The 14,458-nt window shown below is 51.0% G+C and overlaps 3 protein-coding genes and 1 pseudogene across 3 annotated transcripts; 2 read left to right on the forward strand and 2 right to left on the reverse strand.

The window, feature by feature from the left end:
- Positions 1–5,564: 5,564 nt before the first annotated feature.
- Positions 5,565–6,255, forward strand: LOC137534882 (histone H1A-like). The gene has a single exon (XM_068256561.1). The coding sequence runs from the start codon at positions 5,571–5,573 to the stop codon at positions 6,237–6,239; it is 669 nt and encodes a 222-aa protein (XP_068112662.1). The 5' UTR covers positions 5,565–5,570; the 3' UTR covers positions 6,240–6,255.
- Positions 6,256–7,021: 766 nt separating this feature from the next.
- On the reverse strand, positions 7,022–7,462 carry LOC137534866 (histone H3). The gene has a single exon (XM_068256549.1). It carries the CDS (start codon positions 7,460–7,462, stop codon positions 7,052–7,054), a length of 411 nt encoding a protein of 136 aa, XP_068112650.1. The 3' UTR covers positions 7,022–7,051.
- A 1,996-nt stretch (positions 7,463–9,458) lies between these two features.
- LOC137534876 (histone H2B 1.1-like) lies at positions 9,459–9,857 on the reverse strand. The gene has a single exon (XM_068256557.1). It carries the CDS (start codon positions 9,840–9,842, stop codon positions 9,459–9,461), a length of 384 nt encoding a protein of 127 aa, XP_068112658.1. The 5' UTR covers positions 9,843–9,857.
- Positions 9,858–11,046: 1,189 nt separating this feature from the next.
- On the forward strand, positions 11,047–11,435 carry LOC137536932 (histone H2A type 2-B-like; annotated as a pseudogene).
- The last annotated feature ends 3,023 nt before the right edge of the window (positions 11,436–14,458 follow it).

Consider the following 14,458-nt stretch of genomic DNA (forward strand, 5'->3'; position numbering starts at 1 on the left):
CAGATAGGAGGCAAAGTCACCCGAAAGGTGGAAGACCAATAAACAAAACAGCAGCAACATCAGGGACACCAGTAAACATAGCAGGACATAGCAGTGCTCCATGAAAGTAGGAACACTGAAATACTTTTGCAGCAGGAGCAGAAAAAAAATGAAATTGTGCAGTGCACTCTAACGGTGTGAGCAACGATATCAATAACATTTTTTTTTATTTTTTTATTTTTTTTTTAACCCTAGGGCTCCATAAGAGTGGGAAGACTGCTGTACCTTTGAATCAAATTGTGCAGTGCACCCTAATGTTGGGAACACAACTGAACATTAAATATTTAATGTTATCTTACAGACATATAGGTATATCAGAGGGAGTTTAAAGCGATCTCATTCAGTTTCTGTCTCTGAGGGCAGGGGCTGAGTATTCACCATCAATCCAGGACTGATTCATTTTTAAGAAGGTCAGTCTGTTCACTGAATCTGTAGACAAACAGGATCGCTTTTCAGTAACCACCCCACCTGCCGCACTGAATGCACGCTCAGAAATGACGCTGGAAGCCGGGCATGCCAGAAGTTGAAGCGCATACTGCGCCAGCTCGGGACAGGTTTCCAGTCTGGCGGACCAAAATTCCATAGGGTCCTCTGTACGCATACTGTCAGATGCACCAAGTGACCCCATGTAATCACTGACCATGCGGCTCACCCGCTGGTGAAAACTTCCTTCTACTGTTCTTGTTGTTATTGTTGGACGCTCAGAGAAGTAAAAGTTTCTCATTGCTCCAAAAAGGTCTCCAGGAAGAATGGGTCTGCTTGGCTCAGCTACTTGCTGGGTGCGATGAGTGGGGATAGCTGTGATCTCAGACTGTGGAAAGGCCTCCTGCACATGACGTATTAGGGCCTGCTGCAGCTCCCGCATCCTCTCCTCCTGCCGGCTTGCTGGAATGAACTGACCCAGTTTCCCCTTGCATCGAGGGTCTAAAAGGGCGGCCAACCAGTAGTCATCCCTCTCCTTAATGTTTTGGATCCGGGGATCTCTGCGTAAGCATTTCAACATATGAACAGCCATGGGGAAGAGATGAGCCTGCGCCTCCAAATCATCCGGTCTGCTCAACACATCAAAATCCTCTGACTGCTGCTGCTGCTCGTCCTGCCTTCCAATGTCTACCCACCCATGAACCACAGATGCCGCACTGGCCTGCTCTCCCTCCTCACAATGGTCAGGCACCTCAAGTAAGTCCCGCGTGAAAGTAAGCTCCTCCTCCTCCTCCTCATGTGCCTGAGTTTGGGTGGCTTGGAGCAAGCTTTGTTGTTCAAGCTCATCAAGCGCATCCTCCCCAGCTGCCATCAGGCTACTCAGACTCTCGTCCAGCATGTACACGAGAGGGATCACTTCGCTGATACAGACTTGTGCCCCACTTACGAATGTTGTAGCCTGATCGAATAGGGACAAGACACGGCAGACTTGATACATCAGCCGCCACTCTTCCTGGGTGAATCGGGCAGGTGCGCCCTGGGTGCCATGTCCTCCTCGGAGGTACTCTGCAACAGCCTTTTTCTGCTCGCACAACCTATTCAGCATGCGAAGTGTGGAGTTCCACCGTGTTGCACTGTCTGCAATGAGCCTATGGGGGGGCAGGCCATGTTTCTCCTGCAATTTAGACAGCGAATCTTTGGCATTTGAAGAATAACGTAACTTCGATACAACTCTTCTTGCATGCTGCACCACATCACTCAAACCTGGGTAGGTGCGTAAAAAGCGCTGCACCACCAGGTTGAGTATGTGGGCAAAACATGGCACATGGGGGATGTTGCCCTGATTCAGGGCGGCAATCAGATTTGCTGCGTTGTCACATACAACATGACCAGCCTGGAGTCTTCTTGGGGTCAGCCACTTCTGCACCTGTCCGTTGATAATGGCCAGGACATTTGGTGCAGTAAGTCTCTGCTGCTCAACGCTGACTAAACCCAGAACCGCCTGACAGCGTCGATGTACCACTCTGCTGTGGCCAGTCCCACGGGCACGCTTACTGGGGGCCTCAGCTGTAGCGGTTGCGACATGACTAGAGGCAAGTGTGGAACTGTTCCCCTTGACACCACGGGGCGGCGCAACCAGCTCATTGGCCGCCCCAGGACTGGAACCCTCCTGTTGACATTGGAGGGTGACCCAATGTGCCGTAAAGGACATATAACGTCCCTGGCCATGACTGCTGGTCCAGCAATCCGTCGTGAGATGTACCCTGTTGCCTACAGAATAGTCAAGGGACAGAGTCACATTATCCACAGTGTGGCGATACAGATCAGGTATTGCTGTCCTAGCAAAATAATGGCGGCTGGGGATCCGCCATTCTGGTATGCCAAACCTCAGCAGCTCGCGAATGGCTGTACCCTCCTCTACAAGACTGTAGGGCAATAACTGCTGGACCATAGCCTGTGACAGCAGCCCATTCAACCTCCGGATCCTGCTGTGATGGGAAGGCAGTGGCTTTGTCGACCTTATCGACTCAGTAATTAAGGGCTGGGTGCTGTGAGCCACTGACGAGAAACGTGCAATTGAGGTAGCTGACATGTGGCCTCTACTGCCAGACTGTGTTGCGGAGTGAAGGCAGGGGGAAGGGGTGCCGATGTCAGAACCTGAATGGGAAGAAGGATGGGGCACTGTGCGGGGTATTTTACCCATTGCTTCCTGAACAAGCTGATTTTCTCTCTTATGCTTTTTTATGTGGGAGAGTGGACCACCTGTGCCCGCTCTTGACAAGTCCTTCCCTAAACGCACTTTATGACCACAAATGTTGCATATGACAATGTGGGGATCAGATTCATCAACGGTAAAGTACTTCCAAACTGGGGCTTTCTTAGATGATTTTTTAACTGTTTTTTCAGTCTCAGGCACAACAATTTGGGAGAGGGTGCTTTCAGATGCAGGCTCAGCCTGTGGCTGCTGCCTCGTTTGAAAAAGCCTACCAGAGGAGCCACTGCTTCCACTAGGTCTCACGGTATGCTGATGCAGCCTCTGCGGCTCTGAATCATCTGAGCTGGCATCATCATGATGTTCAGGCGGGTCATAGTCCCTATCCAGATCATCGTCACTACATCCCTTATAAGAACCCAGCTCATCATCATCAGGATAATTGGGAGAAAGAAGGTTGGAAGAGCCCTCATCCTGGATGTTATGTTCTCCCATTGAGGACTGAGACTGATCGCGGGCATGGTACAAGTTGTCATCATGATCATCACCCGCCAATCCCTCATCGATAACATTCTGAGGTTCATTAAAAAAATTCTGGGCATCAGACTCTAGGTTTATGTCGGACTGCGAAAGAGCTTTGTCCACAAGGTCTGCAATATGTGCAGTATATGGAAGTGAAGGCTCATTTTGGATGTTGGTGGCAGATCTTTGAGCAGGCATGGGTGTGCTGCTGGTACTGCTGCTACTCTCCAGGGCCTGAAGATTGGGGGATTGAGAACCGCTATCTCTCGTCACAAACTCCACAATATCAGCAGCCTGGCTCTCCCTAATGGGGCGTCGTGGGCCCTTCATCATCATAGAATCGCGCGTAAGGTTGTAGACTTTTTTTGGAGTTACATCTTCACTCCTCACTGTGCCTGTTGAGGATTGGCCACTACCTCGCACTGATTGTCCACTACCAACTGACTGACCCCTGCCGGGTACAGTGCATCCCCTGCTTGGTGCAGAGCGTCCCCTTCCTGCTGTGAAATAGGGATGTACTTTTTGGGTTGCTGGTTCTTGATCACTGCCTGTCAAGGTGTCAAACAAACATCTTTTTGCAGTGGGTTCAATTCCTCGGCCACGGGCACGGCCTGCTCCACCTCTGCCAGACATTGTAGGGAATATGTTCAGCAAGTGCCAAACGTTATTGTTTTATTGAAATGTAGGGGAAAGTGACAAATGATAAACGTATAAAATAAAATAAAAATAAATCAAATTAAAATTTCAATGTAATGAGGGAGGAGAGGACTGGAGAGCTAGTCCAAATTATATATCAATTGCTTTTGGACAACGCACTTGAAATAAATCCCCCCACAAAAAAAATGAAAATAAAATTCAATCAAATCAAATAATTAAAATGATAAAAAACAAAAAACAAAAAAACAAATACAATTCACTCTCAGCACACGATCCCTGAATCTAACTGATTTCACTCTATTACATATCACAGGCCCTCTCTTGTCTCTACAATCTACACGCTTTCACTGTAAAATCACAAGCCCTATAATCAGTTTTCCCTGCCTCTAACACTAAACAACAGAATTCTAACCCTAAACAAAGCCCTAACTACAATAATCAACTTCCTAACACAGGCTTACAATCACACAGATCAAAGATCTAAGAAAATGCAATAGAATTGCACTTAATATGGATGTGTAAAACTGTATCACTCTCTGTCTCACTCCTTCTCCTCAGAAAGTGAAAGCAACCCACAAAGAACACAGATCATGGCTGACAGCTTATATACTGAAGGGCGGGAGAAGATACTATTGGTTGCTTAGGATGTAGCTCCCAAACAAACTTGATAACTGATTGGCTACTCTTAGAGAAGGGGAGTTGTGCCTACGAAATTACGCGTAAAATTACGCGTAATTCGCCGTAAAATTACGCATACCTACGCTATTACGGTAGGCGGCGTAATTACAATACCGCTTTACGGCTTACGCGTACATACTTACGCGTAAGACGTAAATTACGCGTAGCACTTACGCGTAAAATAACGGTAAATTACGGTGCGTAATTACGCGCATGCGTAATTTCGGCCCAGCACTGCATTTACCCCAAATCTGCACTGATTCCGCACACTTTGTGAGTCACACACTCTACAGCACATCACATCTATTCTACTAACCCTCTGTGGGTGCCTCCTGTCCTCATGCCCTCTATAACCATTGTCCATAGTCACTCTCCCCCAGTCTCCACCCTGGCCCGTCCTGTCTGTGCTCAGCAGATACCTGTTTGCTATTATCTATAAATAACCCTGTGTGATATAGGCTCATCCCAATGGCAGCCAGGCAGCAGAGGAGAGCTCAGCCTGTGCTAGCATCCGGGCATTTCTCAGCATAATACTCCCCTCCAGGGGTCAGTCGCCCCCCAGCCCCGTATAATCTGTGGCGAGGATCCTCTCCTTCATATTGCGGGGGGCAGTGACAGGAGACCCCGTATGTTAGACATTTTATTCCCCTGATAATGATGGAGACAGAGGAGATTGGGGAAGCAGTGAGCAGAGCTGGTCACATTACAGCGGGATTTCCCGGCCACTGTCGCCGCTCAAAAGCCCCCCGTGACTGTAATGGAGGAGGGGAGACCCCTGTCAGCCGGGCGGCCACACACCGGGGGCGCACCGCTACTTTCCAGGGGGAATAAACCCACTTTTCTCCCGGCGAGGAAACACAAGCAGAGAGCCGAAGAGTAACAGCTGTGTGGAGAGGCGGGCGGCTCAGAGTCCGGATCCCACCAATAGGAAGAGGGGACGCGCTACTGTCAGCAGCCAATGGCAGCGCAGTCGGAGAGAGTATATAAGCGCTCACTGGCGGCCACTTGCAGTGTTACACTTTGTAATATAACTAGGAAGATGGCAGAGACCGCCCCAGCAGCCGCCCCTCCCGCAGCGGAGCCCGCCGCCAAGAAGAAGCAGCCTAAGAAGGCGGCAGCCGGAGGAGGAGCCAAGAAAGGCAGCAAGAAGCCTTCCGGCCCCGCCGTGTCCGAGCTCATCCTCAAGGCCGTATCCGCCTCCAAAGAGCGCAGCGGGGTCTCCCTGGCCGCCCTGAAGAAGGCTCTGGCTGCCGGAGGCTACGATGTGGAGAAGAATAACAGCCGCCTCAAGCTGGCCATCAAGGGCTTGCTGACAAAGGGCAGCATCGTCCATGTCAAAGGCACCGGCGCCTCCGGATCCTTCAAGGTCAGCAAGAAGGAGGCAGCCGGCAAAGAGCACAAGAAGCCGGCGGCGGCCAAGAAGAAGCCAGCGGCTGCCGCCAAGCCTAAGAAGCCGGCTACTGCCAGGAAGCCCAAAGCCGCCAAGTCCCCGAAGAAGCCTAAGAAAGCCCCCAGCGCCGCCAAGAAGAGCCCCGCTAAGAAGGCGGCCAAGAAACCGGCGGCAGCTGCTGCCAAGAAGCCCAAAGCTGCCGCTAAACCCAAGAAAGCCGCCAAGAGCCCCGCTAAGAAGGCAGCCAAGCCTAAGGCCGCCAAAAGCCCGGCAAAGAATGCAGCAAAGCCCAAGAAGGCCGCTCCTAAGAAGAAATAAGCTGCAGCTTATCACTCCATAGACCCAAAGGCTCTTTTCAGAGCCACCCACCTCCCCCCTGAAGAGCTGTGATGAGTCTCATGTTTACATTTACAGCGGGTATAAGGTGTAACCGGGTACTAGAGAAGGATAGACTCCTCAAATACAACTACCGCCAAGAAAATCCTTCTTCCTTCCCCTATAGATCCTAGTCCGCCCATGGCTGGAGCTGCAAGCAGTAGCATGCAGGTGTGACTTATTCCGCACTGGCATTACTGCAGCACTTGTCATGTCACACCGTACTGGCTGCAGCGCAATACGTGCGGTACGAGCAGTGTCGCCCTGCAGAGCAGCTGCTGGCTAGGAGAGGCAGTTACAGCATACAATGCTACCTCTATCAAAACCTCTCGGCTGAGCAATTTATATGCACCAAAAATGGGAGTATAACTGCCCTAATCACTTTAAGTCACTTACGCGTCGACGATCGCAACGTGAATTGGAATACCAATTGCAGAGATCTCATAAATGCGAATCGTTTGAGTGCCGTAATGTTAAAGTGCTGTAATACAATCTGCACTGAAAGTAATAGATAATATATCCCTCCTTGTTACATTACAGATCATTCCCTCTTGTAGAAAACCACACCACTGCTCCGAGATGCAGTTACATAGTTGGCAAAGATTATAAACGTTAAGGTTTAAAATGACCCACGAAATATACACTGGTAGATCGTCATCGGACTTTTAGTAATCGTGAAACAGCCCTGTGTAGAAAATGTGGGGGTGGCTCTGAAAAGAGCCTTTGTGTTGTGGGTGATAAATTATAACGGAAGCTTATGCCCTCTCGCCGCGGATCCTGCGGGCCAGCTGGATGTCTTTGGGCATGATGGTGACCCTCTTGGCGTGGATGGCGCACAGGTTGGTGTCCTCGAAGAGCCCCACCAGATAAGCCTCGCTGGCCTCCTGCAGAGCCATGACGGCCGAGCTCTGGAAGCGCAGGTCGGTCTTGAAGTCCTGGGCGATCTCCCGCACCAGGCGCTGGAAGGGCAGCTTGCGGATCAGCAGCTCGGTGGATTTCTGGTAGCGGCGGATCTCTCGGAGAGCCACTGTACCGGGCCGGTAGCGGTGAGGCTTCTTCACTCCTCCGGTGGCCGGGGCGCTCTTCCGGGCGGCCTTGGTGGCCAGCTGCTTGCGGGGAGCTTTCCCTCCGGTGGACTTGCGGGCGGTCTGCTTGGTTCTGGCCATCGCTCAATCGGCTGATTCTACTCGCAGGCGAGAATAGACTGAGGAGAGCGGCCGGGAAGCGCCTTTTAATACAGCCCGCGCCTCTCTGTCATTGGCTGCCTCACACCACGCCCCCTGCAGGCCAGTACCCCTATTCATACAGCGCTCCGGCTTCTGATTGGCCGGGGCGATCGGGAGCTTTTATCTGAATGGCTACTGGAGAACATTTGTTATTTTTTAAATGGCCCGCCACATCTTGCTTTGTTAGATCAACCCGCCAGTTCTACAATTTTGCCTGATTCGGTTGTTATTTTATTTAGTAAATATGCTATTGCCATTCAAAGCCTCATAGCTAAAAGCAGAAGCTGGATGAGTCACGTCCCTCTGCAGAGCAGATCTGTAGTTTACACGTATGTGACTCTCTGTATCGGGTTGTAGTAATAGATCGGCCGGGCTGAGGATTCCTGTTGCCGTGGAGACCTGAACTCTCCCTCCCCCCTGTGCGGGCATCAGCCGGGGCTGTAATAGGAAGTCTCCCCGCTCCACTCACAGAGCGATCTCACACCGAGCGGAGCGTGACAGAACTCGGGGGAAGTTTGGAATGAGTTGTTGTTGCAGTGACAGCAGATGGGATATCTGGCTAGCTTGCCATTCATCAGCGTCCCTCCAATTCTATATCAAAGACCAAAGTATTTTGAATAAAGAATGTCACTTCTGGCTGAGTGGCCACCACCATACACACAGCACTATCATGGTTTATTAGACATTACCAAGTAATGCTATACGGGCAGCCCGCTTCTAATCAACCCCAGCTGTAGACGCCTCAGGATATATACCAGTGGCGTAGTGGCCCCCAAGCACTCTACATAACGATTGATAAAGCGCACTAAAAGCAACTACAGTGTCAGTTGCAAGAAGGGGATGGGGGGACAGTTTTGTAATGATTACCACTATTCAAAGTATCTATAGAAGTAATTATGAGCGCACAGGACTAATAGAGAGCTAATACTGTAGTTGCGGGAGGGCCCTTCGGGGCCCCTCTGGTACCGTTGCGGTCGCAACCTCTGCAACCCCTTATTGCTACGTCCCTGATATACACTGTATAGCTACAGTACGAGAAGTCAGTGACACACATCAACCAATGTATAGGAAATAATCCTGTATATACAGTATTGTGGGTTCATTTTATTCTCGGGAAGACCCTGCGTCACTTCCAAGACTACAGAGTACTCTAATAAAAGCTTTTCCAAACGCTGCAGAGGGAACTATTCGTTACAACCTTCACTTAAAATTCTTTGTTCATATTCAGAATAGAACAACAACTACACAAAAAAAATAATAATAATAATATATATAGTTTATAACTGAACAGTGAACACATGTCTGGAGGTGAATAGTAATGTTATAGTGAGGATTGGAACCCCCTCCTACCCTTCACTCACCAGCTGCAGGGTGGTTTCCAATAGCGGTGATACAATTCGTAATCATAACAGTGTGCGCACCTCAGCTCCACAATCAAGTAGAGGGTGGACTCTTGGGTTATGCTCGGTATGGGGCGCTGCTAGACACTGTGCCACTTCTCTCGTACTTCATTGCATTCTCAGGAAGACTATGCGGCCATCCGGTATGCAGAGAGACTCCAGTCCTGACCTGAGGAAAGGGTTTAGGTTCCTCTAAAGTTCTGCAAGGCTGAAGTTACTCCGAACCCGTCAGACAACATGGTATATTCAGATCACCCCACAAGACAATCGTACACGTTACGCATATTCGAAAGTATAACTGATTCCCGCAGAGACAAGTCTCTGTATTTACAGTGTAAATGATCAGATCGTTTCAAAATGTAGTAGCCAATTAATCACTGATCTTAAGGTCCTAAACACCCCCGACTACTAGACTGCGGTGAGAATACTGCACAGTATCTCATTAAATTAAGACATATCAGTAACAGCTCCATAGTGAATTAGTGGGTGGCTCTGAAAAGAGCCTTTGGGTTTTCTGTATAGCCGGTGAGAGATGATTACTTGGCGCTGGTGTACTTGGTGACGGCCTTGGTGCCCTCGGACACGGCGTGCTTGGCCAGCTCTCCCGGCAGCAGCAGGCGGACGGCGGTCTGGATCTCCCGGGAGGTGATGGTGTGGCGCTTGTTGTAATGAGCCAGGCGGGAAGCTTCCCCGGCGATGCGCTCGAAGATGTCATTGACGAAGGAGTTCATGATGCTCATGGCCTTGGAGGAGATGCCGGTGTCGGGGTGCACCTGCTTCAGCACCTTGTACACGTAGATGGCGTAGCTCTCCTTCCTGGTCTTCCTGCGCTTCTTGCCGTCCTTCTTCTGAGTCTTGCTCACCGCTTTCTTAGAGCCCTTCTTGGGCGCCGGGGCGGACTTGGCTGGTTCAGGAGCCATGCTGATTCTCAGTAACTCTGCAGAGTGCGGAGACACAATGAGGAGCAGCGCTGCCTCCCCTCCTTATATAGGCGGCCTATGCTAATCAGGCTGCAGGAGAGCCGGCTCACACTATTGGATAGCGTTACTAGCGCCGCCTGATAACCGCCCCTTATAGTTGATTGGCTGGATGAGAAAATTGCATAGTTGAAGAGCGCAACAAACAAACCCAGATGCAATTGGTTACTAACGTACAGAGCCTCGCCCCGGCGTTTGCTGATTAGTGGATTGCCAGACCTTCTTGCTATTGGCTGAGGTGAATAGCAGCCAATCAGGTGGCAGCGCGGGGCGGGCTGCAGAGTATATAGAGCAGGAGGAGGGGTGGGTTCGGCTATTCTCGTGTTGGAGAGTTATCTAAATTCCAGAAGTTATCATGTCTGGAAGAGGCAAACAAGTAGAGATGGGAAGTTCGGATCTTTTCAATGATCCGGATGATTCGAATCGGATCATTGAAGAGATCCGGATCTTTGATCCGAATCTCGGATCATTTTACTACAGGAAGCATTCGGGGGTGAAATTAACAGCAGGACAGGTCTGTGGACAGGAGAAGGGGAGGGGGGTGGACACACAGAGAAGGGGAGAAGATGGACAGAGGGCAGGGAGTGGACAGAAAAGGGAGGAGGGACGAGCAGAGAGCAGAAATGTTTGCACGTAATACCCACATGCTGCAATCATATGCTTTATATATATTTCACCTATATGCTCATCTGTACACTTTGAAAGAAAAGGTCGCACAGTGAAAGAAAACATTCCCAGAAGATAAGTGCAGCTGTTTAGTGCCGAGTGCAGGAGGATTATATTGCCTTTCAATCACACTGTCTGCAAAGTTACTGAGCTGTGCTGAGCCAAAAGCTTCCAATGTGATCACTGTGCAGCACTACGGAACAGACAGCCTGTAATGAGCAGCACGTTATAGCCAGTATGTGTGCTCTACACATATCTGGCAGTGGCCCCCATGTCCCCTCTCTCTCATCTACCTGTCTCCCTGCAAGGCTGGCTCCCTTCCAACAGAGCGATCCCTGCTTCCAGGACCCCGCTGCCCGCTGAGAGGGGGCGTGTCGCTCCTGGCCCCGCCCCTTTTGCGATCCGAATCGTTCATTTTGATGATTCGGATGATCGACTCATAAAATAGATTCGGATCAAAGATCCGAATCGTTCATGATCCGGACAACACTACAAACAAGGCGGCAAGGCTCGTGCCAAGGCCAAGACTCGCTCCTCCCGGGCCGGGTTGCAGTTCCCAGTCGGCCGTGTTCACCGTCTGCTGAGGAAGGGCAACTATGCGGAGCGGGTGGGGGCCGGAGCTCCGGTCTATCTGGCCGCAGTGCTGGAGTATCTGACCCTGAGATCCTGGAGCTGGCTGGTAACGCCGCCCGGGACAACAAGAAGGCCCGCATCATCCCCCGCCACCTGCAGCTGGCCGTGCGCAACGACGAGGAGCTCAACAAGCTGCTGGGTGGGGTGACCATCTCCCAGGGGGGCGTCCTGCCCAACATCCAGGCCGTGCTGCTGCCCAAGAAGACCGAGAGCCACAAGGCCGCCAAGAGCAAGTAATTCCCTGCAGCAGCCGGACACACACTGTACAGAACCCAAAGGCTCTTTTCAGAGCCACCCACACTGTCTACACAGAGCTGATTTACATACTGTATAATCTGCAGAGTGTTCTATACTTATTGTTGTGCTGGCGCATCTGTATTCTGCGCTTACACAAGAAGTGACCTTTTTCTAAGATGGGAGTCTCCTCAGTATAAGAACGAAAGGCGATAAATCTGGTTAGCAATAGCTGATGTTTTCGAATATCCCGCGCATATATAACCGTTTTCCCCGTCATTTTAAAGCTCCTCCCCACCCAGAGATTACCACATGGTGACAGCACTTTGATTTATTACACATGATCTGCTGAGAAAGTGAAGATGTAACATTGTAACAAGCGTGTAATATCTGAGGCTAGCATGTGATAAACAATGTAACGATATTACTGCAGTGCGCACACGCCTGAGCAGTTAGCATTGTTCTCTAGCACTAGCGCGCTTCCAATAACTTATATTAATCGGGCTTCCAATGAAAGTAGCGGAGGCCCGAGCAGGCGGCTTCACCTGAATTATTACACTGAGCAGCTGGTAACCGCTGCTTATCAATGATCCTGCCGATCACCAGCTGACTCGCAGCACAGGGAGACAATTAATGTAGGATTTACAGCAGTGTGCTGCCAATTGTGACCGATTTATTCTGGGTGTTTAGCTTAGCTGGTGGAAGTCGCTAAAATGGCGGGAAAGACCGTTAAATACACGCGGGATACAGATCGTATTTCTTTCCTTTTGTTCATAATAGTGCCTAATAGAATTGTAATGAGGATTTCCTCACATCTGCTCCTCCCCACCTGAATCGCGGTGCTGAAGTTGCGCATCTTGCTGCATAAAAACCTTTTGATGCTGATGGGAGAACCTAAGCGAATACAGTATTAGTTTGGATTTAGTGTTGGGCGAACATCTAGATGTTCGGGTTCGGGCCAAGCAGGCCGAACATGGCCGCGATGTTCGGGTGTTCCACCCGAACTCCGAACATAATGGAAGTCAATGGGGACCCGAACTTTTGTGCTTTGTAAAGCCTCCTTACATGCTACATACCCCAAATTTACAGGGTATGTGCACCTTGGGAGTGGGTACAAGAGGGAAAGAAAATTTAGCAAAAAGAGCTTATATTTTTGGAGAAAATCGATTTTAAAGTTTCAAAGGGAAAACTGTCTTTTAAATGCGGGAAATGTCTGTTTTCTTTGCACAGGTAACATGCTTTTTGTCGGCATGCAGTCATAAATGTAATACAGGGCTGCCCAATAGGTCGATCGCGATCTACCGGTAGATCGCGACCGCCTCCTTGGTAGATCGCGGCCTCTTGGCCGCGTCTCGTTAATGTTTGTTGCGGCCAGCAGCTCGTGTTTAGCTGCTGGCCGCTGGCCAATAGAATGCATGCAGGCGAGGAGAGAGGGAGGAGAGAGGTGGCGCGTCCGCTGCGTCATGGCTGGGGGCGGCGGCGGGCAGCCTGTGTAATGTGCGTGTGTAACGTGCCCGGCGCCGCCCCCAGCCATGACGTAGCGGCCGCGCCGCCTCTCTCTTCGCCGCCGCTTCTCTCCTACATATCATTGGCCTGCCAGAGTCTCTCCTCGCCGCCTCTTCTCCTCCGCCTGCAGGTACATATACCTGGCTAACCTACACTGGGGGGCCCTATACCTGGCTAACCTACACTGGGGGGCCCTATACCTGGCTAACCTACACTGGGGGGCCCTATACCTGGCTAACCTACACTGGGGGGCCCTATACCTGGCTAACCTACACTGGGGGGCCCTATACCTGGCTAACCTACACTGGGGGGCCCTATACCTGGCTAACCTACACTGAAGGGACCTATACCTGGCTAACCTACACTGGGGGGCCCTATACCTGGCTAACCTACACTGAAGGGACCTATACCTGGCTAACCTACACTGGGGGCCCTATACCTGGCTAACCTACACTGGGGGGCCCTATACCTGGCTAACCTACACTGGGGGGCCCTATACCTGGCTAACCTACACTGGGGGGCCCTATACCTGGCTAACCTACACTGAAGGGACCTATACCTGGCTAACCTACACTGGGGGGCCCTATACCTGGCTAACCTACACTGGGGGGCCCTATACCTGGCTAACCTACACTGGGGGGCCCTATACCTGGCTAACCTACACTGGGGGGCCCTATACCTGGCTAACCTACACTGGGGGCCCCTATACCTGGCTAACCTACACTGGGGGCCCCTATACCTGGCAAACCTACACTGAGGGCCCCTATACCTGGCAAACCTACACTGAGGGCCCATATACCTGGCAAACCTACACTGAGGGCCCATATACCTGGCAAACCTACACTGAGGGCCCATCTACCTGGCTAACCTACACTGAGGGCACGCAACCTATGCTGCAGGCACATATACCTGGCTAACCTACGCGGGGGGGGGGGGGGGGGCGTGCTTAGCATTTGAGACGTTGGTAGATCTCCTGGCCTCGGCAAATTTAAAAGTAGCTCGCGAGCCGAAAAAGTGTGGGCACCCCTGATGTAATACATATAAGAGGTTCCAGGAAAAGGGACCGGTAACGCTAACCCAGCAGCAGCACACGTGATGGAACAGGAGGAGGGTGGCGCAGGAGGAGAAGGCCACGCTTTGTGAGACACAACAACCCAGGCCTTGCATGAGGACAAGAAGCGTGCGGATAGCATGCTTTGTACCGCCATGCAGTCATAAATGTAATAAAGATAAGTGGTTCAATAAACAGGGACCACGCGGCAACGCTAACCCAGCAGCAGCAGACATGATGGAACAGGAGGAGGGTGGCGCAGGAGGAGAAGGCCACGCTTTGTGAGACACAACAACCCAGGCCTTGCATGAGGACAAGAAGTGTGCGGATAGCATGCTTTGTACCGCCATGCAGTCATAAATGTAATAAAGATAAGTGGTTCAATAAACAGGGACCACGCGGCAACGCTAACCCAGCAGCAGCAGATGTGATGGAACAGGAGGAGGCGCAGGAGGAGAAGGCCACGCTT

This window comes from Hyperolius riggenbachi, chromosome 10, assembly GCF_040937935.1.
Source record: "Hyperolius riggenbachi isolate aHypRig1 chromosome 10, aHypRig1.pri, whole genome shotgun sequence".
NCBI lineage: Eukaryota > Metazoa > Chordata > Amphibia > Anura > Hyperoliidae > Hyperolius > Hyperolius riggenbachi.